Here is a 27,656-nt window from a genome sequence, read left to right on the forward strand (position 1 = left end):
CTAGCTTAGTCAGAAGACCATGCAAGTCTTGATCTCGGGGTTGTAAGTTCAAGCTTCATGTTGAGTGTAGAGATTAAGATTACTTAAATAAATAAAACTTAAAAAAAAAAAAAAAAAAAAAAACAAAGAAAGAGATTTGGTCCTGAAATTAAACTCTACCCATGTGAGGTGAACCCTGGTTATAACTTTAATTAGAATAATCTGACCTTTTCTTAGTACTTATGCAAATCAGTGTATCATTTTAAAGCTTGTTTTAAAAGCAATTGCAATGTAAAACTTTTCTGTCTAGACATGGAGAAAGGTCAATATGAATTTAGAAGTCTGTATTAAGAATGTTTTAAACAAATTTTATATGTAATACTATTAACTCCAATGGTGCTTACTGATGAATAATTTGGAAGAAGTGCCTCTGTGGTGCTTGAAAAATATGTTCATGTTAGAAGCACAGAATTGTGGGGTTGTAAATTGACCCTTTAAACTTCTGAGTTGTGGTGCCTTGCTCACTCAGTCAGTAGAGCATGCAACTCTTGATCTCGGGGTTGTAAGTTGGAGCCCCATGTTTGTAGAGATTACTTAAAAATAAAATCTTTAAAAAAAAAAAAAAAGTTCTTGGGCACCTGGGTGGCTCAGTCGGTTAAATATCCAACTTTGGCTCAGGTCATGATCTCATACTTTGTGAGCTAAAGCCCCGCATCAGGCTCTGCGCCGACAACTCAGAGTCTGGAGCCCATTTCAGATTCTGTGTCTCCCTCTCTCTCTGTCCCTCTCCTGCTTGTTCTCTCGCTCAAAAATGAATAAATAAACATTTAAAAAAAAAAAATAGTTCTTCTGAGTGATCTGTCAAGCAGAGGAATTCCTTCTGCAGCATCCCTGGCTGTTTTCTGCCTCTTGGATGGAAGGCCATGTCAAGGCAATCAGCGTTGATAAGCCAGCTGTGCCCCTGCACCTTTTTAACAAAATTTATTTGCTTAGCACACACCTTTTTTTTTTTTTTTTTTTTTTCATCATGCTAGGGTAAACTTCACATCCATTTCTTCCTTTGGAAAGGAGAAAACTGTGTCTTCTTTTACACTCATAGCACTTTTCAAACACTCTTGACACCAGATGTGTGGGGTTTCTCCTACACCAACTGATGCTCGATCCTGGACACCAGCTGGGTATCCTCCAGTTTGGTTCAGTTCTGACACTGCCCCCATCCCCTCCACCCTCAGACACCGGTTGCAAGTCAGGTTGCCACCTGTGCTTCTGACCGTACGTTGAAGGTTTCCACAACCTCTCAATTTGGGTCATGTGCTAGAGTATCTCACAGAACTCAGGAAAACAGTTTACTTACTAGATTATCAGTTTATTACAAGGAAATATTGAAGGATACATATGAAGAGCCAGATAAAGAAGTACATAGGGGTCAAGGTCTGTAAAGTTCCTGAGCACAAGAGCCTATGTGCCCATAGAGTTGGGGGTGCCCCACTTTCTTAACATGTGGCTATATTCACCAACCCAGAACCTCTCCAAACCTCATACTTCAGAGATTTTTAAGGACTCTTCATTACATAGGAATCATTGATGAAATCATTGGCCATTGGTGAATTATTCAACCTGTAACCTCTATCTCCTCCCCAGAGGTTAGGGAGTGGAGCTGAAATTCCCACCCTGTAATCACAATTTAGTTCCCCTGACAACCAGCTCTTACCTCTGGTTTTCTAGGGGCTTTCCAGAAATCTCATTAACACAAAGTCAGGTATGATTAGAAAGTGATTGTTCCAAACAAAAGTCATTCCTCCCACCTGTATAGCTCTGGGGCTATTTCAGGAACAAGACACACACTAAATATTAGAAGAAAAGTTGCTCCCTTCACTCTTATCACTTTGGAAATTACAAGGGTTTTAGGAGCTTTGTGCCAGAAATGAGGACTAAGACCAAGTATGTGTTTCTTAATGTTAAATCACAATATTACAGTCTTACTTCTTGCAAGTTCCAAATCAGTGGGTTCTAAATAAGTGAAATTTTACCAGGAAAAGTCCATGTCGTTTGAGGATTTGACTGTCCACTCGGTAGACTTAGATTCCGCTGAAATTGAATGAGTACTTATTCTGTGTCAGACACTGTGCTAGGTAGTATCTCATTTCACTTAACCCTTTACAATAGCCCTGCAAATTCAGTTTGGTAATGGCATCCCTGATAAACGGATAAAGACCTTGGGCAGTGAAATTGGAAGTGACCTGTACCTGGTATCACAAAGAAAACTGGAAAGTAGTACAACTAAGATCGCCATATATGCTTTCTGATTCCAAAGCTCTTTAGGGTAATTCCTGTAAAGGAACAATACCAATAATGGGGACGTTTTACTTAATAATCTAAATGAGTAACAAGGGCACCAGGGTGGTTCAGTTGGTTGAGTGTCCGACTCCTGATTTTGGCTCAGGTCATGATCTCAGGGTCATTGGATGGAGCCCCAAATCAGGCTCCTCACTGAGCATGGAGCCTGCTTAAGATTCTCTCTCTCTCTCTCTCTCTCTCTCTCTCTCTCTCTCTCTTTCTCTCTCTCTCCATCCCTCTGCCCCTCTCCCCCACTCGCTCACTTGCTCTCTCTCAAATAAAGAATAAATAGGGGTGCCTGGGTGGCTCAGTCAGTTAAGCATCCAGCTTCAGCTCAGGTCAAGATCTCACATTCCATGAGTTCGAGCCCCGCGACAGTCTCTGTGCTGACAGCTCAGAGCCTGGAGCCTGTTTCAGATTCTGTGTCTCCCCCCTCTCTGCCCCTCCCTGCTCTGTCTCTCTCAGTCTCAAAAATAAATAAACATTAAAAAAAAATTTTAGGAATAACAAATACAAATTTGGGGAAGCTGTGACCAGTATCAAACTATGCCTAATGCAATTGTTAGGTCTTCCTAGAAAATTGGAAGTAAAAGTTTTCAAAGATACCTATATTACATTTACTCCAAAAGTGCAATTAGATCTTGGGACTGGTTAGTAGCAGTATGCCTCTCTTATTTGAATCTGTTTCCTAGCTGCTTTGTCTCCATTTCTCTCATCTCCCAACTCCTAACCTCCCCAAGTACAGGCCTTTCTTCAGTTCCTTTATTTATCACCCAGCTTAGCCTTTCCTCTTTCTAAGCCTGTTCTCCCCCTTATTCATTGTGAGGAAGCTGCATTCTTAACCTTTTTCATAGATGTACCACTTCTCTCTTATTGCATAACAAAATACCCAAAACTTAGTAGACTAGAACGGCGATGATTTATTATTTACCACAATTATGTGGGCTGGGTAGATGGGTTCTTCTGGCTTCACTTTCAGCTGGTAGGCCTGCTGGGGCACTGGGCATAGCAGAAATGACAGGTCCTCCTTGTGAGCTTCATGGAGAAAGGCTAGACTGCGCTTCCTCTCAAGGTGGAGGCAGTCCAGGAAGGCAAGCACTTGCTTATCAGGCCTCATTTTCTAGTATTACATGGCCAGGCTCATTTTCACGGCAGAAGGCTCCCCAAGGGTGTGGATGCGGAAAGGAGTAATTCTTTGGGGCCATCATGGTAACAATCCAATATAATCAAATACTTTGCTTGCTTACTAAATTGCCTTTTAGAAACCTGCTTTCCGTATGATTATCCTGTTTCCTTAGTAATTGCTCTTAGGTTGAGGCTCATCATCTTTTGAAATAGCCCTCATATCTCAAAAGCAGAGGGCAGAGGAATTATTGTTCTGTCCCAGACTTCTCCTCCAGCCTTTCTGGAAAAAACCCTATTCTCTAAGGAGTGCCCTTTTAAAAAAAAAAAAAGTTAACCCAGGGTACTTGTGCTGCCCATTTATCATACTGGCATTTTCTACTGCCCGTGTCTTACTATTCTTGTATTCTTGTATCCCTAGTACAGTGCCTGACACATGGTGTTAAATGTTTCATTGTTGTCCTTGTTGTACCCGGTACCAAAGGTTTTTATTTACAAAGGTTGCAGGCCTTAAAGGTCTGACCAGGTAAATGCAAGATGTACCTCTTTTAGTTTGTACAGATATTTTTTAGTTTTCATTGGTTCATGCTATCTGGTTTTCTTAAACTATATCCTTGCTAGAAATTTTTCTAATCTTTATCAGACGGAAAGAAGAAATTTCTTTGGTTTTAAATAACTTTTAGATAAATCAGCAATGCCAGATGCCCTCCGGGTCTGAGAGTTAGCCCAACCTCTTCTCAAGGCTTGAGATACTAATTTCCTGGGATGTCAATCCTTATTTTTGTTTCTTACTTCCCTCCTCTCTTTCCCCACCCCCTAAGGTTAAAAGCTCATAAGGGAGGGGATTTTTTCCTATTTCCCTAACACCTAAAACAGTGTGTGGTACATAGAAGGTAGTTAAGTAATAATAGTTGAGACACATCTGGGTGGCTTAGTCCATTAAGCATCAGACTTCGGCTCAGGTCATGATCCCATGGCTGGTGAGTTCAAGCCCTGCCTCGGGCTCTGTGCTGACAGCTTGGAACCTACAGCCTGCCTTGGATTCTGTGTCTCCCTCTCTCTCTGCCCCTCCCCCACTTGGGCTCTGTCTCTCCTTCTCTCTGAAAAATAAATAAACATTAAAAAAAATTTTTTTTAATATTAGGTGAATAAATATATGACTAGAATAAAAAAACTAAGATATTTTGAGTAAACAACAGTACTGAAAGTGTGCATAGTGCAGTCTCTTTGTGTTTTTAAATATTATGTATATGCCTAGAAAAATTCTCAAAGGAAACACAGTAAAATGTTAATAGTGATTTTTGGGTGGCAGGGGAGGGGATAAGTGCCAAAAGTATGGATCAGAAGGTTTTACTTTATAATCTTGAGTGTGTTGTTTTTATAATATTTTAATTTTTAAATCAAGGCTTTACAAATCAAAAATATCCAATGTAAATGTTTGCATTGTGTCCTTTATTAGAGGTAAATGGATGAAGAAATAGTTAGAGAGACCATGCGTGTGTGTATAATAAAGTGAATGTAAATGTCATACCACATATAAAATGCCATATCCTATTTCTTCTTAGCATTTATATCAGATGTTTTTACATCATTAAAACTATTAAAGTTCAATCTTAATAAATATTGCATTAGCTGGGTAAGTCAGAGTGTATTTTATACTTTATTGTCGAGCACTTACAGTTATAAATGAGAGCTAAAGAAACACCTTTATTCATAAATCTTTGCAATCCTTTACTGATTTCTTTAATAAAGATTTACACAAGTAGCATTACTTGGTTAAAACATACTCTTGGTATCGTTAGAAACGCTAAGTATTTGAAAACATTGGAGAGTCATATGAACTTCAAGTAAATTGGCTTTTGGGCAACACTTGCTGCCACTTGGCTTGATTCTTTGCAGGGAACTGCAGTATTTCAAAGTATCTGACCTACTCAGTTTTATAGAAGATTTAGCCTTAATGATGTCCGTACTTGGTATATAACATATACTGTAGAGTAACTGTGTAATTTTCCCTCTGCAGTAGTTAATTTTGAATATACTTATTTTGAGGATGGATTTAATAATATTTAATAATATTTTTAATTAATGCCCTCAATAATGTCTGTGTATGGTTCAGCTTCTTAAAATGACCTATTCCCTTTAGAGAAATTAAAAAGTCATCAAAGCCTCAGTGACCCTGCAAAGCAACATACAGTTGGTGTGTGTGTGAAATACTTTGTCATTATTAAAGCAGCTTTTCCTGATGAGAGATACACCATTTAGTTAGGACATGTAATAAGTCACCTTAAATTTCATTGCCATTGGTGTTAATGCTTGGTCTTGTAACTCTGCCCTGTTCACAGGTTAAGGTATTGCACAATCAGCTGGTCCTTTTCCACAATGCCATTGCCGCTTACTTTGCTGGGAATCAGAAGCAGCTTGAACAGACGCTTAAACAGTTCCATATCAAATTGAAAACCCCTGGAGTGGATGCCCCATCTTGGCTTGAAGAACAGTAAAAGCATACCTGGGGGAAAAAAAAAAAGTCATGTTGTTCTATTTCTAAACAAACCTAATAAGAATTAAGCAGAGTTAGGTTAAGATTAGGGAAGGGGTGACCACAACCATTGTAGTGATTCTTGCACAAACAGCTTTAATTTTTCCCTTTTTCATACTTTAACAATTGAACTGTTAAATTTGATGGGAAGGTGGGTGATTTTAATGTAAACATAATTTCTATAATCGGAACACAATAATTTTCCTTTTTGAGAAATCCTTTTGTATTGTGAGGGTTGATGGCTATTTCTGTAGTTTGAAAACATCTAATATAGATTTGCACTGACAAGATAAAAATTCAAGGTTTTTGGTCCTGGCAGTGAGGGCCAGTTGTAACTTTTCCAAAGGGAGGTTTACATGATTTGTATCAACATCAGATATTTTATATATGAATATATTCAACATCTTTGAGAGATTCATTTTCATGTATTGTCTTAAAGAAAAAAGAAACTATTTTGCAGAGTAAAATTATATGGTGTTCCTGCAGCATCCACAGAGGCAGCAGCTCTGATGAATGACTGATTGGCTTGTGGAGTTGTGGCAAATACCTTTTTAAAAATGAATCTGTACTATTGTACTTTTGTTTAGGGTTTTTTTTTTTTTTTTTTTTGGTTTTTTTTTTTAAGACGCAGGAATCACACTGTCATTTCTGTGAGGCTTTAGAGCTTAAGAGTTTGCATCACCCAAAGTCATTGGGCAGTTATGTTAGCAATTTCTTTTGATTCACAATGAAACCTGCTTAAGAGAATTTTTCTTTTTTTCTTTTTTTTTGGCAGGTGGACTTGGAATAGAAACTCTTGATGGTTTCTAGAGTAGAAATCTGTGCTTAGAATGCTAGTTTTGGGATAAATTCCATTTTGACAGAAGTGAATTCCTAGACAGCTTTCATGGACTTCCATATGTAACAATACCGGTTAAGCCTTAAATCACAGATATGTGCCTTCTCAGATACAGTAATTCTCATTCAACCAATGTACATAATCCATAAAGAAACCCCTTTCAGATAATGTTTGACGTGTCTATTCCTTCCTTGGAGAGGAACACCGTGTATCAGTGTTGGGTTTCTTTGTATTCGTTAAACCGTGTTTAAGGTTTATGGTAAAATCAACTTTTGAATTTGCTGTTTGGTGTTTCTTCATTCCTTTCGTGGAATGAGAAGATAGAGAAATATTTTTCATTCGAGCAATGAAAAGGTAATACGGGACAGCGCGGTGGTAACAAGAAAGGGGATTGGAAAGGCCAGTACTGTTTTAGTTGCTCAGCACTGTTGGTTGGTTTCATGTTATGTGGTTGACCTGTCTGCCGTGTGGTTCTATCAGTAATGTAAGCCTTTTAAATATAAGTTCCCTTGATTTTTGTCATAAACATAAATTAATATATCTTCATTTCTTTTGTGTTGAAATGAAGTACTTAAAATTACTGTTATACATGAACTTTGTGGACTGTAAGATTTGTTATATATGTTCAAATGCCTTTTAGCTGGCTTTTTAATTAATATGCCTGTTTTCAGTGCTTAATATGTACAATGTAATGTGATTGTAAATCATAAGCCTATTTTAAATCATTCCTTCCTGTATATTTGTACTCTGAGAGAGCCTTATTTTATTCTTCCAGCAGAATTAATACTTGTGATAGTTCCTTTACATTCCCCAGAATGTGCCTCTGGTGTGAATTTTGTATTCTTATTAAAAGTGTTTGCTGCAGTACCTTGTTTCTCTGGCTCTTCATGATTTAAGAAGCAACTCTTTGGAAATTCTGAGGACATATGTTTTGTCTTTTCCTGGCTTTAAGAAAAAACAACAAATAATTGGTTGATCTGTCACTTATAATTGCTTTTTTCTCAGTAAGTTATTCTTTTTCCTCAGTTGGAGCCCCTTTGGGGGGCAGAACATGTCCAGTCTTACCACATTTTGGAAACAATTTTAGTAGCTCAGGAATTAAGCAGTTTCAGGGACTGATGATTTTTTACACTAAACTAAAAATGTCAGTGATTCTGAGTAGTGAGTAAATGTGCAAAAGAAAGAGTTAACTAACATATTAGCCAGTGGTATATTAACTTGGTCAGGAAAGTAATTTATATTCATTGTAGAAAAAATTAGAAGATAACTTCAAAAAATTGAAGATAAAATAACTTCCCAAGTCTGTAAGTACTGCATGGGACCACCTAACTCCCCTGGAGTTAGAGATTCTTTAGTTCCCAGTTATTTATATTATAAGGTCTAGTTTGAATATTCTTTAACCTGCATGCATCCATCTTTGTCCACTTACGTAGTTATTTCCTTGAGTTCAATTCTTAGAAGTGAAGATGAGCCCTCAAAGTATATATTCACTTTTAAGACTTTTAAGTAGTGCTGGTGGCTTTCAAGGAAGATTTGACCAGGAGCGCCTGGCTGGCTCAGTCAGTAGAGCATGAGACTCTTGATCTCAGGGTATGAGTTCAAGCTCCACATTGGGTGTGGAGTGTACTAAAAAGAAAAACTTAAGAGTTTACTTGAATAAAAATGGACTCAAATCAGGCAAGATCAAATTAGAAATGGTTAGGATCCCTCCACCAACAGGAGCTAGGGAAAAGACATTTTAGAAGAGTGGGAGCAAAGCAAGGAAATGATTTGATTGGCTATAGCTGAAGCGTTGCCTTATTTAGGAAGGACTTGTTGACTATTTGTCATTATCCTTAGATTTTGATTTAACCTTGAGGTGTTTCAGGCTTGGGTTTTGGGTTGCTTATGTAGGCTACCAAGTCTTTAAAACCACCTCAATCTAATGGCCTCCTTGTTTAATTAAATAGCCCCAAAGCTTCCAAATCGTAGGGCCCAGGAAGGACCAGGGCTTGTAGAAGCAATTTATCTGAAATCTGCTAGACTTTAAGAACCGTCTTTTCCATATTCAAAGTGCACTGCACTAATAATGTTAGCCAAGCTTGTCCCATCAGAGTGTGAAGCTAGATGCTTCCTTAGAGATGATCTGTTCAAGGTCTTTATTTTTACAGGTGAAGATATGAAGGTCCAAAGATACATTAAACTGGCTTAGACAACCCCCATTTCCAAGCGTAAGGCCAGGTAAGTTATTCGCAACTAAATATATGAATTTCCCTTTAAATCCTGCCATTTCAACTACATAATGAAATCAATGTGTCAAAAATGGCATTTCTTCTCCTCAAGTACAATGTGTATTAAAGGTCTTTTTGGTTCAAAAAATAATCCATTCACCCTAAAATAGATTCATATTAGGTGTATTTCATATATCTACAATATATTCCAATCTACTGATCTTAAAACTGTTCTGAAAAAGAAATCATGTGAACCTGATAAGTGCTATATAAAGTAAAATTAGCATATTGGAAAGGCTACATGTAAGTGTCTTTCAATCATGGAATTGTTAATTTGAAGAATAATGTGTCTACCTCAAAATGTGCCCAGTCTCCTTATTCCTTCACTGGAGATGACTGTAGATGTGAAAAATAAAAGCAAATGATCTAATAGTTAAGTGTAACATTTGTATATAATTTGTACTAATTTTTGTGAAGTATTAAGAATGCCTGTATTTTGTAATAATATTCCTAAATATCTTTTGCCAGGTAGCTCTTTCCTTGAAACTTCCAGTTGCCTAGGAGACTTGAGACCATGTAAGATCCTTCACCACTCAATTCTAACCATATTTAGCCATTTAAAACATCTTCCACCTGTAAGACTGCAAATTTTTATATTGGCTCAGACTACCCAGTTGTGAATAAGCTACTTTCTAATCAAAAGGCCAGTTATATTTTGCATTGGCTCAAAGCTTTTCCAAGGGCCACAGGTTCTTTACTATTGTTACAATATAGCAAGACACGAAAGTAGACAACACAAACAACTTCCTTCTTTTTGAAGACTTTTATTAAATTCTATTCCAAAGGGGCATCTGGGTGGCTCAGTTATGCAGCCAACTCTTGGTTTTGGCTCAGGTCATGATCTCACAGTTCATGGGATAGAGCCCCACAATGGGCTCTGCACTGACAGCACAGAACCTGCTTGGGATTCTCTCCCTCTCTCTCTGCTCCTCCCCCACTTCTGTGCACATGCTTTCTTCCCCACCCCACCCCCCCAATAAATAAACAAACTTAGGAAAAAAGATGAATTCATACTCCATGTTCCCATTGAAGGTTTCCTGCTCAACAGGTTTCTGGCAGAAATGGGCCTTTATAATAAATTGCCAAGTGGTTTTCTTAAATGTACAGAAAACTGTGCAGTTCATCTTTGTTTTGCGAAATGAAAGTTAACTCTTAGTAGTTTATATAAATGAAGTGAGAACTATTTGGTATTCTGGTGGTAACTCTGATATGGGAAGAGAAGACTATGGATACAAGGAAAGGAAATTAGACCCAGTCCAAGAACTGGGACTCTATTTCTGTGCAGTTAATTGGATTAATATCAGAGCTAGGAATTTCAGTGACATTTTTACAAATGAAACTTCATAAAAAAACAAAACCACTGGGGCCTCTGGGCAGCTAGTCAGTTAAGCATCTGACTCTAGGTTTCATGTGTTGAGGCCCACTTCGGGCTCTGTGCTGACAGTGAGGAGGCTGCTTGGGATTCTGTCTCGCCCAATCTCTCTGCACCTCCCCTGATCACGCAGTCTCTGTCTCTGTCAAAATAAATAAACTTTAAAAAAACTTAAACATAAAAAAAGCCAAACACTTTTTTGTTTGTTTGTTTGTTTGGACCAAATCTAGGGTTTGTCATGAATATCCTCTGTAAAGGAATGTGAGCTTTCTGCAACCATGGTTGATCATGAATTGTTGATTCATAAGGACGATGAAAGGGACAAGATACCATTTTGTTGATCTCAGACAAAAGTAACTTTCCATGACTTAGACTTCCATATCGCTTTGCTTTTGTAAAGCAAGGGTGTATGTGTTTATATAAATACTTTAGGGATGAGGGGCACCTGGGTGACTCAGTTGGTTAAGCGTCCAACTCTTGGTTTCAGCTCAGGTCATAATCTCATAGTTGATGAGATCGAGTCCCCCCACCCCCTCCAAGCTAACAGCGTGGAGCCTGCTTGGATTCTGTCTCTCCCTCTGCCTCTCCTCTGGATGTACACACTCTCTCTCAAAATAAACATTTAAAAAAATTTCGAAATGATGAAATTTTTAGAATAACAACATACCCAAATTATTTATATAATGTAACTTTATTTTTGTTTTCCCCTAAATGATTTCTAATTCTATATTAGGAAGCTCTTTATGAAAACCTAGCTAAAGTTTTAGGCAGATAATTACAGTTCTTTCCTTTGAGGAGCGTATACTTATTATGGCTAGACTCTAAGCTCTTAAGGAAGACACGGTGTATGCTTTCTTATTTACCCTGTGTTCCCAACTCCATGCATAATTCTTTCTAAGGAGCCATGTAATAAACATTTGTTCAGTTTTTTTGATAGAGAATTCAATGCAGGAAAGCATTTGGTGGTTGCACTGCCATTTCATTGGTAGGAGTTAACAAAGGCAGTATATGTATAACTTATTCTAAATTGTTAGGATGTTACATCAGATACTAGGATGTTTACAGAAGAATGGCCTGTTAAAAAATGTAGAAAGAGGGGCACCTGGGTGGCTCAGTCAGTTAAGCATCTGACTTCCGGCTCAGGTCGTGATCTCATAGTTCATGAGTTCGAGCCTGCATCAGGCTCTCTATCAGTGCAGAGCCTGCTTTGCTTTGGATCCTGTCTCCCTCTTTCTCTGCCCCTCCCCCACTTGCACATGCGTGTGTACTGTCTCTCAAGTATAAACTTTTTTTTTAAATGTAGAAAGATTGGCAGAATTAGAAAAATCACCATTTTGCAGCCCCCACTTAATACTGATTCACACAGCGATCACCAATTGATGCTAAAACCATCAGATTGAAGGAAAACAGATTATGTCATAATACCAAAGTATGACCTTACATACTACTCAATTTGCAAAGGAAAAAGTACCATTAATAAGGGATTTGTGTTGGGGCACCTGGCTACCTCAGGTCAGTAGAGCATGTGACCCTTAATCTCGAGGTTGTAAATTCGAGCCCCACGTTGGGTGTAGAGGTTATTTAAAAATAAAATCTCTTAAAAAATAAAAGATTTGTGCTTACCATCCAACTCAAGTGATCAAGTTAGCATCACTAATAACCTGATAATCATGTGCCTCCAGATATAAGGCAATATAATTATGCAACATCACTCATGAGATATTCCTGTTGGAAGTGTTTAACCTAAGCCTACTCAAGCCTTTGCCCTTACTTCCAGTGTATAGAAAATAGAGGGGATTAAAATACAAGTTTACACCATGAGGAATCAATTGGACAAATCCAGAATCTGGAACATTCTACAAGATAATTAACTTGGTCTCTCCAAAACGTGAGCCACAAAAGAAAAAATATTTTAGAAATACTGTTATAAAATAAAAGACTTTATGGGGCACCTGGGTGGCTCAGTCCGTTAAGCATCTGACTTCTGCTCAGGTCATGATCTCGCGATTCGTGAGTTCGAGCCCCTCATTGGGCTCTGCTGACAGCTCAAAGCCTGGAGCCTGCTTCGGATTCTGTGTCTCCCTCTCTCTCTGCACCTCCCCTGCTCTCACTCTCTCAAAAATAAATAAACATTAAAAAAAAGTTTTAAATAAAATACTTTAGATCACAGTTCAGAAAATAACTACAGAAGACGTTTGGGGAACAAGAACAATTCGAATGTATGTTTGATGCTAGTAGGGACTTTCTGTTAGTTTTTTTAGGTATGTTATTATATCTGTAGGTGAATAGCCTTATAGGAGATCCATGCCTAAAGCATTTAAAGAGAAGTGGCATGATGCTTACAATTTACTTTTAAATGGCTCAGCAAAAATATATACATTCATATGTACTTATGTATGTGGAAAGAAAGCTGGAGAGAAAGAGAAAAGGAAGAAGAGAAAGATGTTTTAAAGTAAATATGCCAGTATGTTAGCAATTGAAATGGGTGGATGTGGGGGGGTTTGTTGTACCAGTCTTTTAACTCTTCCCGTTACAAATTTTTCATAATAAAAAAAAATTATTAGGATATTTTGTCTAGAAATGCAGGTAGGATTCTGCCAAGTTTTCCCTCTTGCACCAGGGTGGCAATCAAGGGCTTATTTTGGTAAAGCTTATGATAACACTGGCTTCACTCCTGCAAATAACCAAATCCCTTCCCTAGCATGTGAAAGAAACTGGTTTGTATGTGGAAACACAGAAATGCAAGAAAGTGTAAAGTCGAACAAGTTTCTATTAGTAAGAATTAGGGCAACTGAAGTAAGTAAGGAAGAAAAAGGGCAACTAAAGAGGCATAACTAGTTTAGGATATGAGGCTAGTTAGAAAAAGAAGTCATGTAGGAAAATCTGCATTTCACTAAACTAGGTTCTTTTCTCTCCTTTCTCTCAGCTTTCTAAATAGCTATTTGAAACTAAGAGAAGTTAAGCCCCAAATAAAACACTTTTTTTTTTTTTTTTAAGTAGGCTTCATGCCCAATGTGGAGCCCAGTGTGGGGCTTAAACTCACAACCCTGAGATCAAGACCTGGGCTGAGATCAAGAGTTGGATGGCTTGACCGACTTGAGCCACCCAGGTACCCCCCAAACAAAACACTTTTATTTTAGCTTAAAACCAATGGTTTCTACTGTCTCAATTTCCCCGCCCCCCCTTCTCATAAATAAGTATATACTACTATTCCATACTGCTACTCTGGATTTCTTAAAACGTAGCTGATTATATAGTTCATTTATTGTAACAACTTAGACTGCTTAAAATAAATTATACTTGTACATTGATAATTTCTAATAAGTTATTTTCAATCTATAAAGGTATTTTATGAGCTGGTCAAATTTTTCCTAATGCACACTTCTTAAATTAATAAAATAGCTTAAATCTGTAAAGAATTCCCCAAATAAATAATGGATGTTTACATTGTTCTCAAATCTTCTGTTTCCTGTTCCCTCACCCCTCCCCTCCCTTAGGTCAAAACGCAGAAAATGTTGCGGATTGAAATTTTCTAACTAGTTTGCCTCAATAATAGGAGCAGCAAAAAGCCCAGATGATGTTTTGAGAACTGAGTTTTACCATGGCAATGGTTACTATAATAATCACTGGTACAATCAAGTGAGTCGAAAAAAAGTTTAAGTAAGTTTAAGTGTAAGTTTAAACGGTCATGAGTATTTGCTGAAGGACCAGTCTGTTTACCCATGTTGACTTTTCCTCACCTGATTCCACTAATACCCTCCGGAGGTCCAGATGGTCCCTGAAGTGGGTCTAACAATTTCTTCTTGCACCGATGTTGACCATCAGACAAGGCCAGACCTTTAGTTTATCATTTAGATTTCGTATAGATTTTTAAAAAATATATTTTTATATTCTCTAAAATTTATTTATCTAAAAGCCTCCCTATATTTTCTTTGTAAAGTTTGGTTAACATTTTCCTTCAATTAAGCCAGCCAAAAACTAAGAGAAATTGGTTAGAAATTGCAAATGAATAGCTACAAGTCCAACTATAGATGATAGGTAGATAGATACACACATATCATAAATATACCCACATACATATACACATATACACACATATATATGTTGAGAGAGAGAGAGAGATTGATAACTTGCCTAAACTGCCAATGGAAGAGAAAGTATAAAAGCTTCATAGCAGACTCTAGTCTTAACTTGCCTCTTTGTCCTTTTAAAAAATTACAGTGACATAATAAGAGTCATTGTGCTGTCTTTGCTTTTCAAGCTTTTGGAGTCACTATTTGTGCTCATGACTACAGCAATGAAAACGAGTCTTTTTTTCCCCAAGACACAAGTAGCCTCAGTTCAAGCCACTCCAGACTTCCTTGCCAGTGACCTTAACACTGACCTTGACTTACTTATTCTAGGAAGAACTCTTTCTGTTTAGTCCTTTTAGCTCATTTTTATGTGAATTTCTGTTCATAGTGAGCTGAGATCACTCAATTAATTAAGAAAAACTTCATGATTAATTAAATTACTAGTGCGCTGACTTTTCATTGTTTGAGTATCTCTTTTCCTTACAGTGGCCTCTTTGAAATCCTGTACACACAGCCTATGGAAGCAGTTTACCCAGGCAGTGACAGAGCCAGACAGCTGGCTTACCTGGGCATGCTTAGTCTCTTCTCTTTTGAAATCCGGAATCCACAGCTCAGTGGTGAAGCCCTGAGAGAAGGAGAGGATCCAAGCTTCATGCTTTGATTCCCAGTCCTCTGTATCTGATTTCAGAAGCCAGAACTCAATCCCAATCAGTCTTCTCCACAAACCATGTCAGAGCTGGAAGTGTTTTTCAGTCGGGCACCAGCCACATGGCTTTCTGTGGATCATCAACATGTCTTCAGAGAGGTTTCGCGTGACTGGCCCATGCGTGCCTCCATGTCTTTGGTTCCCCATAAAATGTTACCATAGCTGGCCGTTCTCTCTGTGTGCTCTTACATCCTGCTTCAAAGAACTTGATCTGGTGGATTCCTTTCTGGATTAGGGAAGCCCCTTGAGGACAGAATGTTTGTGTGGCTCTCCCTGTGCCTTGTGTACAAAAAGCATTCAGTTTTGTCAGTAATGGCGATTATCATTGGTGGAGCCTCTCACTTTGAAGGATGAGGCCCACTCGTGTCATTTACTGGTGATGAGGCCCAAGTGTAGTTGACAGACACTGCGACCAACCATTGTCAGAATTTTGACAGTATGTGCCATGGGATATAAAGATTAATAAAACAGCCCTGCTCTCAAACATTTTTTAAAAAAATTTTTACGTGTATTTATTTTTGACAGAAAGAGAGACAGAGCACAAGAGGGGGAGGGGCAGAGAGAGAAGGAGACACAGAATCTGAAGCAGGCTCTAGGCTCCAAGCTGTCAGCACAGAGCCCGATGAGGGGCTTGAACTCATGAACGGTGAGATCATGACCTGAGCCAAAGCCGGACACTTAACCGACTGAGCCACCCAGGTGCCCCTCAAACTTTTTGATTTAATGGGGAGAAAGTCTATGCAAATCCTGGGACTGAATGGTGTGGGACAAGGAGAGGGACCAGTATGCCGAACATGCTATTGCAGTTGAGTGTGCAAGGGGCCAGCCTTCAGCTCCAAATTGGAATGTCTTGTGCATGTGTCTATGTGTGTTGGGTACAGAAGAGTATATTTTACCACCCTGCCACCACAGCTGGGTCAGTGGAAATGGCCAAATCCATGTTGTCAAACTAAACCTCACATAAATCACATCTTCAATATGAATACAATATTATTTCCTTGTAGGCTCTGAATCTTAACACTCCTTTCCCCTACCGGTCATTCAACAGAATGCTCGATTCCTTTTTACCAACTAGGACTAGTGTGAATTTGGACAAAGAGACAGAATTTGTCTATAGCTTCTAGGTTATTCAATTCTCGGGAGAAAATTGTTGGTCAGAAGGTTTAGCAGTTTAGTATATGACCTTAAGGAGATATGAACATCTGGAGGCCAACCTGAGTGCTCCCATTTTTGAGAAAGAAAAGAACTAATAAATTAATAACCATTTACCTAGCACTCAAATGTGTGGGTTATAAATAGGCACCCAAGCAGTGGGGTGCATGAGTGTTTCATGGTCATGAGAATTTGAACACAATCCTGGTAAAGTCCTTTATTGTAGTTTTGATCGTTGCAGCCTGATGAAGAAGAAATCAGCTTATTTTGACATGGAATACAAATGCATGCAGAAGATGTCTTTGGTGGTAATCTCATTAGAGCTTTGGCTAAAGTAGAAGATGTAACTTTTGTTAAAAACCTGGATGCCATGGCACCTGGCTGGCTCAGTTGGTGAAGCATGCACCTATTGATCTTGGGGTCGTGAGTTCGAGCCCCACATTAGGTGTAGAGATTACTTTAAAAATTGATTAATTTTTATCAACTATTAAAAATCTGGACGCCAGGGGCCCTGGTGGCTCAGTCGGTTAAGCGCCAATTTCAGCTCAGGTCGTGATCTCGCATTTCGTGAGTTCAAGCCCAGAGTTCAAGCTCTGTGCTGACAGCTCAAAGACTGGAGCCTGCTTCAGATTCTGTGTCTCCCTCTCTCTCTCTCTGCCCCTCCCCTGCTCGTGCTCTCTCTTTTTCTCTCTCTCTCTTTCAAAAATAAACATTAGAAAAACATTTTTTTAATCTAGATGCCAATAAAAATTTGGGAGTGAGTCATAATCTTCCTTGTTCCCCTTTGCCCCCTATATCCCCCATCCCTGCTTCAGCCTTCTGAATTAGCCCCTCTGATTTCTTTATGGTGGCTCTACCTAGCCTGTCACATAGGACAAAGGTCTCTGAGCCATCAACTTGATTTCTGTAGACTCTGTACCATGAGCCTGAGGATCACAAGGGGCCCCCTTTTTTATGAGCTCCTGTGCAGGACGCTGCCAGGGCAGAATTCCTTCCTCTGCCCTCCCCTCCAGTAGACAAGGTTTAACCTGATTGTGCCCAGCAGGCAAATAGGCGCCTTTGGAAATTAGTCTCCTTATTGAAACCAAGTCTGAAAAGGGCTTGCTTATAACGGAAAGAATGCAAAGCTAGAAGATATGTTCAAATCTTTGATAAGGGGGCCGGAAGGTAGAGGGGAAATGAAGACGGATGAACAGCTAGCATTTTCTCTGCTTTCCCTTATTTATATTCCTCTTGAAATTACAAATGTGATGTGTCTTTGTGACCCCAAACTTGGGGAGAATAAGAATCTACAGTGAGATGGTATTCAATTTCCCTGGGAAGAGAAATTGTCCTTTTTGGGGATGGGTGGGGGCACAATTTCCAACATAAAGATGATTCCATTGCATAGTGTAAGTTAAAGTCCTGTGTTCAGTTGTGTGTTTGCCCACATCCCCTCTGCCCCTGTGTAAAAAGGACACCCGGAGAGCCAGTGCCTAGTAATCACCCCACAGGAAACACGACACAACTCAAAATGCAAATATTCCAGAAATTCACGTACCCGTGCCTTCAGCAAAGAGGTGCAGTGGGGAAAGAGCCTAGGTTTAATTTCAGATATCAGCAACATTTCGAGAAAAATTAAAAGTAAAATTATTTGCTCTTTTCTGTAGCCTCGTCCTGAGAAATCACCACCATTTTATAGCTCAATATACAGTTTAACACAGAAAAGTTGATCATGTGCACAAAAAACACCAGGTAAAAGAAACTTAGAAATGTGAGGGGAATGTCTTTCATTTATTGTAAACTACAAATGGCTGGATGTTTAATATCACCTCTCTGAGTTAGATTAAATATAAGAACCTCCTTCTTCAGGAGGGGGCCAGGAGTTAGGAGTGAAGATGAACAGAGAAGTCCAGGGTTTAACCCCAACACAGCCCTATTCAGGTTTGGCCTGGTCAGGCCCACAGAGATGCAAATATGAGCTAATTGTGATGCTGCATGTTTTGGTGGGGATCTTCCTTGCTGCCAAGGCCTGTCAAAACGTGAATAATGAATGGTATTGCCACCAAAAGGCTTACTGTCGTTCTCAAAAAAGGGTCCATTTGAATTCTTTCTAGGTATCTGGCTTAAGTAATACTAAGATGCTAATTGTTACGGGCTGGTTTTATTATTTCCTATCATACCCTAAGTATTTACCATCTTATTGGAAATAGAAGCTTAGCGCCGAAGTATTGTGCATAATTGGTCCCTAAACTAAGTACAAACTCAATTTGCAAGGGAAATAAAAAGGGCTTTACAAAATTGCTAAGTCACCAACATGTCCTTTTGCCCACCTTTATATGCCATACATCTTGTACAAGATTGCACATATTATTTCCCCAGGGAAGTACACACACACACACACACACACACACACACACACACCCCATCACCACCACCACATACCAATATCGTTGATTCATTGAGTTTCTGTTTGCTGACTGCCTGTAACTGTGAGTGTTATGGTTTCAAATTACTCTTTGTTCTTCTAACTTCTTCAAAGGATAAACAATTTAAAACAGTTAAAACCAGTAGCAAAAGAAATTGGCATCTGACATCCTCGTTAACTTAATTCCTCTCACTGAGACTCACATACTTGTTTTTTGATGGTGGTAAGTGGAAAGAAGTAATACACTTTCATGTTGTATTTTAAAGGTATTTTTCTCCTGAAAATTTGAATGTTATAACAGCCAGTACCTACATTTTCAAACAGTACTGAGCGGTTTTCTAAGCACTGTATCAACTGTAAGCTAAGAAAAGGCCTAGCTGAGGGTTTTCTGGATGAGGGAGAGCCTCAGTAATGTGTACACTATTTCTCTTACCTTAGTCTCCGCTTCCATCCTTGTCTCCAAAACGCACACACACGCACACACACATACACCTTAAAAAGCAAATGAACAATGTGCTCTAAGGAAACATAGACAGCAGGAGAAAAAGGTCATCAGCTGCCTAATTACCTCATTCTTACATGTTGGTAGGGATTGTCTGTAATCTCTCTTATCCTCAAACAAATCAGGCATTGTTGTTGACCAAGTACCTGTGTTTACTTCTGGCAAGAGAAATGCCTGTTGATGTTACCATGGATATCAACATCACATGTGAAAGCATTTTCTATTTAAAACTTTTCAGAAATCACTTGTTAGCACCCACAAAAAAAGTTTTCTCCCTCTTCATAATCAGAGCCCAGTCATTATTTACTACACTTAAAAGCAATTTACTGTCTACATTTCTTAGCCTGCAACAAGAAAACATCATCTTCTCAGTTCAAAGTTGTCTAGAAAACTATAGCAACCCAGTGTCTGCATTTTGCCAATAAGGTATGCGATGCAAATTCACATTCATGGTGACGGCAACAATTCTGTTGAATTTATTTATTTTACACTTTTCAACCTTTGAATGGAACAAGGCCTAGTGATTTCTCTTAGACATGGCTCTTACTAGAAGGGTTGGTGAGTCTTTGCATTTGTCTGCAAGTCTGTTTAAATCTAGAGTTGGTAGAGTTAGTTTCTTTTGCAGTGTCCAATTTTAAGAGCCTATAATCTAAATACTGAACAACTGATCTCATCAGCTATATTTTAAGAACAAAGATTAAGTAAATCTCAGTCTGCATCAGAGAAAGAGATTTTAAAAAATCAGTTTGATGCCTCAATCCTATGCCAGAGGGGACTTATTTCGTTGTGTCCATTGTGGTTCCTTAGAGGGCCCAGTAAGTCAGCTCATGCATTAGACTTAACTCCTTAAGCAAACACGCCTGCTTTAGAACTGAAAGTTTTGTTTTGTTTTGTTTTTAAAAGGATGGATTCTGACATTTGATTCATTTTGGTTTCAAGGTTTTGTTTAGTGGCTCCTAATGACAGATTCAAATACAAAATGCTTGATGTAGGAGAAACTGAAAGCTTCTCAGGCCTGAAGAAGTGAAGCCAGAAGAGAAAAAATGAACTGGGCAAAGGAAAAGGAGCCATCTGCCATCTGGAAAGGAAAGTCTGGGGAGAGGGAAAAGCAAACCGCAGACAGAGAAGTTCTTCTGCAGGGTCGGAGCTGGCACCTGTGAGGCTCGTGGCCTGGGCCACACTAAGCTAGAACACGCTCCAGAGAGGTCAGCTTGCTTGGAAGAGTGCGTGCCGGCCACACTCCCTGCTGCTCAGACGTCCCTGCGGTCAAACAGCAGCTTCCTCCAAGCCACAAATTCCAGGGCCTGGGCTGACTTGGAACACACTTGGCTTCAGGAGTCTTTCCAGCCTTCCTCCCAGAGAGGGCTGCTGGCGTTTCTGGGGTACAGAAGACAAACAGCAGACCCTAACTCCCAAGCACAAACTTAGGTGAGATGAAGGCTTGGTTAACAATCTGCATATAAACAGATGAAGAACAAACTGCCCATCAGATTTGCAGCCTTTGATTCAAATCCGTGGGGACACTGACTCTATTTCAGACTTGGGCTCTGTGCTACTCAACTACTTTTTGGCCACCTCATTTGCACACCATATAAAAAGAGCCAAAAATTGGGTGCTGGGTGGCTCAGTCAGTTGAGATTCTGACTCTTGATATTGGCTCAGGTTGTGATCTCTCCGTCCTGGGATTGAGCCCTGCGTTGGGCTCTGGGCTCCACACTGACAGCACTGAGCCTGCTTGGGATTCTCTCCCCTCTATCTGTCCCTCGCCAACTGGCTCGAGCGAGCGCTCTCTCTCTTTCTCTGCCCCTTCTCCACTCACTTGCGACACATTCTCTCTCTCTCTCAAAATAAATAAACTTTAAAAAACGTAAATAAGAGCCAAAAATTAAGGCTGACACATTCAGGACCAGCACACAATGCTGTTTGGGCACAATAGAACACTTCAGACTGCAGCAGGGGGAGGTAGGAAGCAGCCAGCATCAGACTGAAGATCTCCGCTTTCTTCGTGTACTGATGCCAAGGAGTGGACTCTGGAGTCCAATTTAACTTCTGTAAGCTAGAAAATGCAGAATGGAGAGTTTCTAGAATTGTTGTGAGAATCAAGTGTGATGCCTGACACATGGCCAACAGCAAGTATCAGCTCCTCCTTCCTCTAACTGGGGTTAATGGATGTGCATACAAAGTACAGATGTAAGAGACATGACTTGTGGAAAGAGCAAGTTTGGCAAATACTTAGATCTAAGGAATTTAGAAGAGAAAAAGAACCAGAAGAAAGCTGGGATTGTGAGTTTTATTTTACTTTATTTTTTAAAGTTTATTTATTTTGAGGAGGGAGGGGGAGAGAGAGAGAGAGACAGAAAGAGAGAATCCCAAGAAGGCTCCTGGCTGCCAGCACAGAGCCCAACTTGGGGCTCAAATTCATGAACTGTGAGATCATGACCTGAGCCAAAGTCAGATTCTTAACCCAATGAGCCACCCAGGTGCCCCTATTTTATTTTTTCTTAATGTTTATTTATTTTGAGAGGGAGGGGAGGGAGACAGAGAGAAGAGAGAGAGAATCCCAACCTGACACAGGGCTCAATCTTAGGAACTATCAGATCACAACCTGAGCTGAAATCAAGAATCAGATGCTCAACTGACTGAACCACCCAGGCACCCCTTGATTGTAAATTTTAAAAATCAGGTCTTAAGAGATGCAGGCAGGAAGAGTCCTAGTTTTAAGAGAAAGAAGAATTGACCCTTGGACACTTAATTTGGACCTGAGATATTACAGAGACAATTTAAGATTTAAGAGTCTGTGACACGGAGGTGAAATCAGAAGTGGATTTGCCTTGGAGCTCAAGTTTTGCTGCCCCTTACTTTCCCGGACACTATCAAGGACACATACCTAGTGTTGTGTCTGTAGGTTGTTATCATTTCTCTTTAAAAAGCTCCCTCAAGAGTTAAACGAACTTCAGGCCCCATAAAATCTGGACCTTCCAGGTTCAAGTCAGAAGGTAGCACCCGTGGGGGAATGAGAGATAAAGAGTTGGAAGAATCTAGTTACTGTCCTCAAAGGACAAAAAGGGTCAGCAGAGGAGGCCAGAGAGGCAAAGGGAAGGCCGGTAGGTCAGGATGCTGCAGGGAGATCAAAAAGACACGAGGTTAAGGATGGGTCACTGGATTTGACCCTTCAAAAAAGTGGCTGATTTTAAAGTGCATACTTAGTACAGTGTGGGTAAAGCCCAGGTTGGGGGGTTGGGGGGTGGGTGGGGGGGGTGCTTGAAGAGTGGGAAGTGTTCAGTGGGTGTAGACCCCTCATCTGGCCAGGCCCACATAAAAGAAAAGGAGAGGATACCATTCGGCTCCTCGATTTTGATACTCTATAATTCAGCTTTTGCCTGTGCAGTCGCTGTTCCTTTGGGATTAATATTATCTTCCTGAGCATGGGGCTTTCCCTTTCATTACATTCCCACTCCTTGAGATTTCCTGTGGGCTTGGTTGGACCTACCCCTCACGTGTAGTATAAGCCTGTTCAATGACTGATATATGGGCTCTTGCCTGGCATGGAATTTGTTTTTTGTTTTGCTTTGTTTTTGCCCTAATAGCTTCACTTTTTCCATCCATATGGAGGTCAGGAATTCTGTCGTGGGAGTTCAGGGGTTGAAGACCAGGGTGGAGAGTCAGAAGTCATGAGGCACCAGAGGCTGGCAAGGCTGTGCGGTCTGTTATCTGGGATCACAAAGTCAGAGGTAAGGATGACTTCATCCTCACACAGGGCACCTCCCCACCTGATTTCCGATGGGCCGGGCTTGCCCAGGATCTTTTGACTATGTTTCTCACTGGCTGGAGTCACAAGTTACTTTGAAAAAAAAATGCGATTAAACTGTCCCGGGTTTCTTCCTGTGAGGAGTCTTTCCCAGACAGCGTCCGTTCAGGAGATCTGGCTTGCACTGGACTTTTTCTTTGCTTTGCTTAAGTATAGCTGAAAGATTCCTGTTACCATCATCACTGAGAAGATTATATAGATATAAAAAGGTAACAAACCTAAAGACTCTACGGAAGAGCTGACCTTTGGGTAGCTCCGGCTCAACCGGGATTCGGTTTTAAGGGCTGCGACAGTTCACCCAAATGCTGTCTTGTGCTCCAGGGAGAAACAAGCACGGGGGCAGAGGGTGGACTGGCGCGAGCGCGCGCGTGTGTCTGTGTGTGTGTGTGTGTGTGTGCGCGCGCGCGGAGTGTGTGCGTGCAGGAGAGTGCGTGTGCGCAGGGGGTGCCGGGGAGGTTGCGGCAGAGGCTGCTTTGTGGAAAGCACTTGCGGGCTCAGAAGCGGCTTGGCACCTCCCCTTGCTGGTTACTCGAGGACACCCGACTCTTCTTCACACTCCGTACTTGTCGGTTTCTCGCCGCCCCTACTTCCCTCGGGGGCTTTCGGGTGCGGGGAGCAGCGTGCGGGGTGGCGGCTTCCAGGCCCCCAGGGCCCCGCGTAGGTGAAGGTGAGCACCGCAGCGCCGACGGTGGCGCTCGGAGGGTGGGAGGAGGGAAGGGGCCGAGCAGGAAAGGGCGTGTTGCGCTTTGCGGCTGGCGCTGGGAGCAGCCTGGACTGCGGCATTGTTACCTGAGGCAGCGCCTGAGCCCCGCCCCGCGCCGCCCTGCCCCCTCGCGGTCCGGGGCCGCCCCGGCTGCAGAGACCCGGGAAGAAGCGTTGGTGCTGGAGACAGCGGTGGGGAGCGAGGAGCGCGCGCGCGGAGAGCCGGCCGCCGGTGAGTGGGAGCCGGACGGCCGAGGCAGGGGTGACCGCTGCTCGGGGGCATCGGGTCCCAGACACTTCCCGATTCTGTAGGGCCGAGGTGGAGGATCAGCCAGGACCCGGGGCTGCGGCGCCAAGTCTCGGCTGCCTTCGAGCCTCAGTGGGAAGGCTGGGGAGGTTTGCGCTTCCTCCACACCCACCCGAGTGACTTTGGTGCTTGCGCTAGAGGACAGCGATCGGCCTCTTGAGGATAAGACGGGCTGGCCTGGACCCGCGTCTAGAGAACGAGCTAGGTCACGGGCCGCCTCCGGGTTGGACCTGGCTAATTTAGTTTTAGCTGCTAAGACTTTTGGATAAACTGTGCCCCCGCTTGATCCCCGCCCGGTCCTAGAGCGCGCAACCGGCCAGCGGGGAGCCACGACTTGGCCCTCCGGACAGTGGGTGCGGGGTTGGCGAGGACCGCGTCCGGGTGATGCGGACTGAGGACAAGACGGCTCTTGCACTTGCACACTTGTCCTGGCCGTGCGAAGTTCAGGTTACAAATTGCGCCCTGAGCTTTGAAATTTGGGGAGGAAGCGGGTGGGCTGGTGAGTCAGCTCCAGCCGCTGCGGTGCCCCTAGCTCGAGGACCGCGGGCTCTCGGTTTAATCCTCTGACCAAACACCAGGAGTCTCTCCTCTACATTTTTTCCGTCGTCTCTTCCCGGCTCCCATCTGGTGATTTGCAGTGCGGCCGCCAGGGCTTTCTCCCCTGCGCCCAGGACCCGGACCCCGGACGTGGGGGAGGTGTCACCGCGAAGGTTCGAGGACTGGGTGGAGCTCGCGTTTGCGAACCAGGAGAACCCCCCCTACCCCCGCCGCCGGCTTTGCTTCAAACACTGAAACACCTCCGCTAGTTAGCCTCCCCACCCCTCCCGGCTTTCTGGAGCTTTGTGCAGCTGCCGGGTGGAGGGGCGGGTACCCTGGGATCGGCGCGGGGCCGGGGGGCGGACCCTAAAGCCCGGGCCCTCCAGGCGAGGGGGCGGGGCCGAGAGACCCCCCTCCCTCCCCCTTGCACGCCCGGCCAGCTGGCCTCTGGGGCCGCGGGAGCGGCGAGCTGGTGCGGCGGCCCCTCCAGTCGCTTCTGCCCGAAGACCGGCGAACGCTCGGCGCTCCCGGGAGGAGGAGGGTCCAGCCCTTCCCCGGCGTCGGCCCTTTCGGCCCCGCTGGTTCCCACACGGCCGGCACTTGAGTCTCCCTGGAGCGCGCCCTCGCCCCGCCGCAGGGGTCGCCGGCGAGCTTGCGCGGCCGTGTGGGAGTCTATCTCCGCGGCGCACCGGCGCCCGCTCCCCCACCGCGGCTCCTGCAGCGGTCCAGATAAAGACGCCGCCCGGGGCTCGTGCGCGGCCGCGGGACCTCCCTCCCGCGTCCCTCCTGCGGCCGCTGGCGCCTCAACGCGCTACCCAGGGATTCGGCGGACGCGGCGCCCCCGAGCCTTCTGTGCGGCCGAGCCGGGGCCGTTTTGGTGAGTGGCTGGGGCGGGACGCAGGACTCGGGGCTGGGGGCGGAAGGACTCGGTGGACCGCTCGGCGGTGCAGAGACCTGGAAAACTACTGTGTGTCTAGACCTCGCGAAAGAAATCGTGCCCCCGGTGTGCCCCACGCCGAATTTCTTCAGGACCCGGCAGTGTTCAAACATCTGTTTGCACAGAAATTGCCCCTACTGTTCGGCCGTCTGTGACCCCCCTCTACTGACCCATAGTTGTCTTCCTGGAATGAGTGGCGAGCGCTTCCTTCCCTCCCTCTCTCATGAGCATCTTTGGCGCTCGTTTGCTTTTTTTCTTGGTTTTGGGACGTTGAGAGAAATTGAAAAAGCACATTCGAACAACAAGCGTTCTTTCTCTGCTCTCCGGGTGTTGCGCTCAGGGGCATCTGTGAAGTGTTTATGTTGTGCTGCAGATTAAACACGCTGACTGCAAACAGTCTTGGGTTCTTTCGCTGCACGCTGGAGTGCCAAGGTGAAGGGTTGGATGTTGCCAGCTCTGATTTGACTGCGTGGTTGACATTCTGTGTTTAATAATCAAGAAAGGTTTTGAAAGATAGGTGGTCGGGGAGGAGCCTTTCCCAATGAATTAGTGGAGTGAGAGCAAAAATTCCGTATTTTAGAATCGCTCGTACTCTCCCTACCCTTTCTTCTTCCCCAGATTAAATAGGGCTGAGTGTTCGTCTTCTCTCCAAACCTGGCCTACTCTGCCCCGTTTGTCATCAGAAGGGTGTGGGCCAGCCCTTCCTGCTCCCACCTCATCTGTGACACAAGTCAGGAATGAAGGGGAAAGGTTTCCTGGAGGGTTTTCCTTGGCTGGTTTACTTTTGATTATCGTTGACCTAGAGGGTGAGTGAGGTGCTGAGCAATAGGGCCCCACTAACCCTCTTTGAGGAAAACCCTGAGCTCTGAACTGACTTTCGGGAACATGTTTTCCTCCTAAATATGCTGTGAAATGAAATGTACATTTTCTCTCTTCTTCCCTCCCACTCACTCCCTTTAAGAGAACACCAAGAGCAAAGCAATGCTTGCTGTTGGGCCAGAGGGCTTCGTTGAAGACCCTTATGAACATTCACATTCTAAGACATTTTGCTTTCTGATCAGCTAAAGACATGGTCCCAGAATCCCCCTATTGAAAATTCACATGGTTAAAAGATGCTCCACGGAGCTACCGCCTCCCTTGAGGGTCCATCACTCAGGCACACCCCTGATGGGTCATGATTAGCACTCAGGGGACTTGAAGAGTTATCTTCAGAACCTTACAGTGACAGCCCTACATTTTACTCAGGGCTGGGCATTTGTCAGCCTTAGCAGCTGCCCTCCCTGCTGCTGAGGTCCCCAACCTGTAGGTGACATGTTAAATACAAACCTGTCTCTATCTGCCCTGGAGAGATCGATGGGACACTTGACACTTTCCAGACAGAGCCAAGGCTAATTCCATTGTCCCTGTTGGCAATTGGCAGCTGTGAGAAACAGCAGTGGGTTTAAGGCTCCCGCAATACCTGTGTTCTAGCATATTTGGAGAGCATGTGTTTGCATCTTTACTGTGGACAGTACCCTAGTAAATCAAATGTTCTTTGTGTATCCTCTGTTTTACTGCCTGATGAGACTGTGGAAAGGGTTAGAATGTCTGTCTGTACTCTTTTTCCAATGTCTCTTTGACATTGGAAATCCCAGCCAAAGGGAAAGCCCTATCAAAGCCCTATTGAAGCCGGTAGTAAAAGCATTAGCATCTAAGCTAATCATTGCTGGAGAATTTATTCATTAGAAGCTGTTGGGGGCCTAGGATCCTTATTTGTTACCCTGGGAAAAAATTAGCCAGACAGCATACCAGCAACAGTGTTGTAAATTTTATTTTGTTCTTTTAACTTTTGAAAATAACATTCTTTCTCAAGATGGGGCAGTGGTTAGAATTATGCCAATGCATGACTAACACCCGTCACTTTTTACTTTGATAAGCTTTTATCTGGTACTTCTGTGCAATGTGCAAGACTCAGACAGACTTGCATCCTTCAGAGCTTTAGTGTTAGCAAAGCAGTGCTGGTGCAGGACCAAGTGTATGGTCTTTCTCACTCTTAGTATCTCTGTATTTGCTGTGTGAGGTTTAACGGTAT

At 42.6% G+C, this 27,656-nt stretch overlaps 2 protein-coding genes across 7 annotated transcripts in view; both read left to right on the plus strand.

Moving 5' to 3' along the window:
- ARFIP1 (ADP ribosylation factor interacting protein 1) overlaps positions 1-7,521 on the plus strand; it is a 127,514-nt gene extending 119,993 nt beyond the window's left edge. For all 6 annotated transcript variants that reach the window (XM_049632306.1, XM_049632303.1, XM_049632302.1 and 3 more), the window contains one exon: positions 5,781-7,521. In XM_049632306.1, the coding sequence (XP_049488263.1) occupies positions 5,781-5,936 (156 nt within the window). In that variant the 3' untranslated portion in view covers positions 5,937-7,521. The remainder of the gene's footprint in view (positions 1-5,780) is intronic.
- A 15,985-nt stretch (positions 7,522-23,506) lies between these two features.
- FHDC1 (FH2 domain containing 1) overlaps positions 23,507-27,656 on the plus strand; it is a 42,269-nt gene continuing 38,119 nt past the window's right edge. The window contains 1 exon segment of the mRNA XM_049632292.1: positions 23,507-24,036. The gene's annotated coding sequence lies outside the window, so the exon portion shown is untranslated.

This window comes from Panthera uncia, chromosome B1 (genome assembly GCF_023721935.1).
Source record: "Panthera uncia isolate 11264 chromosome B1, Puncia_PCG_1.0, whole genome shotgun sequence".
NCBI lineage: Eukaryota > Metazoa > Chordata > Mammalia > Carnivora > Felidae > Panthera > Panthera uncia.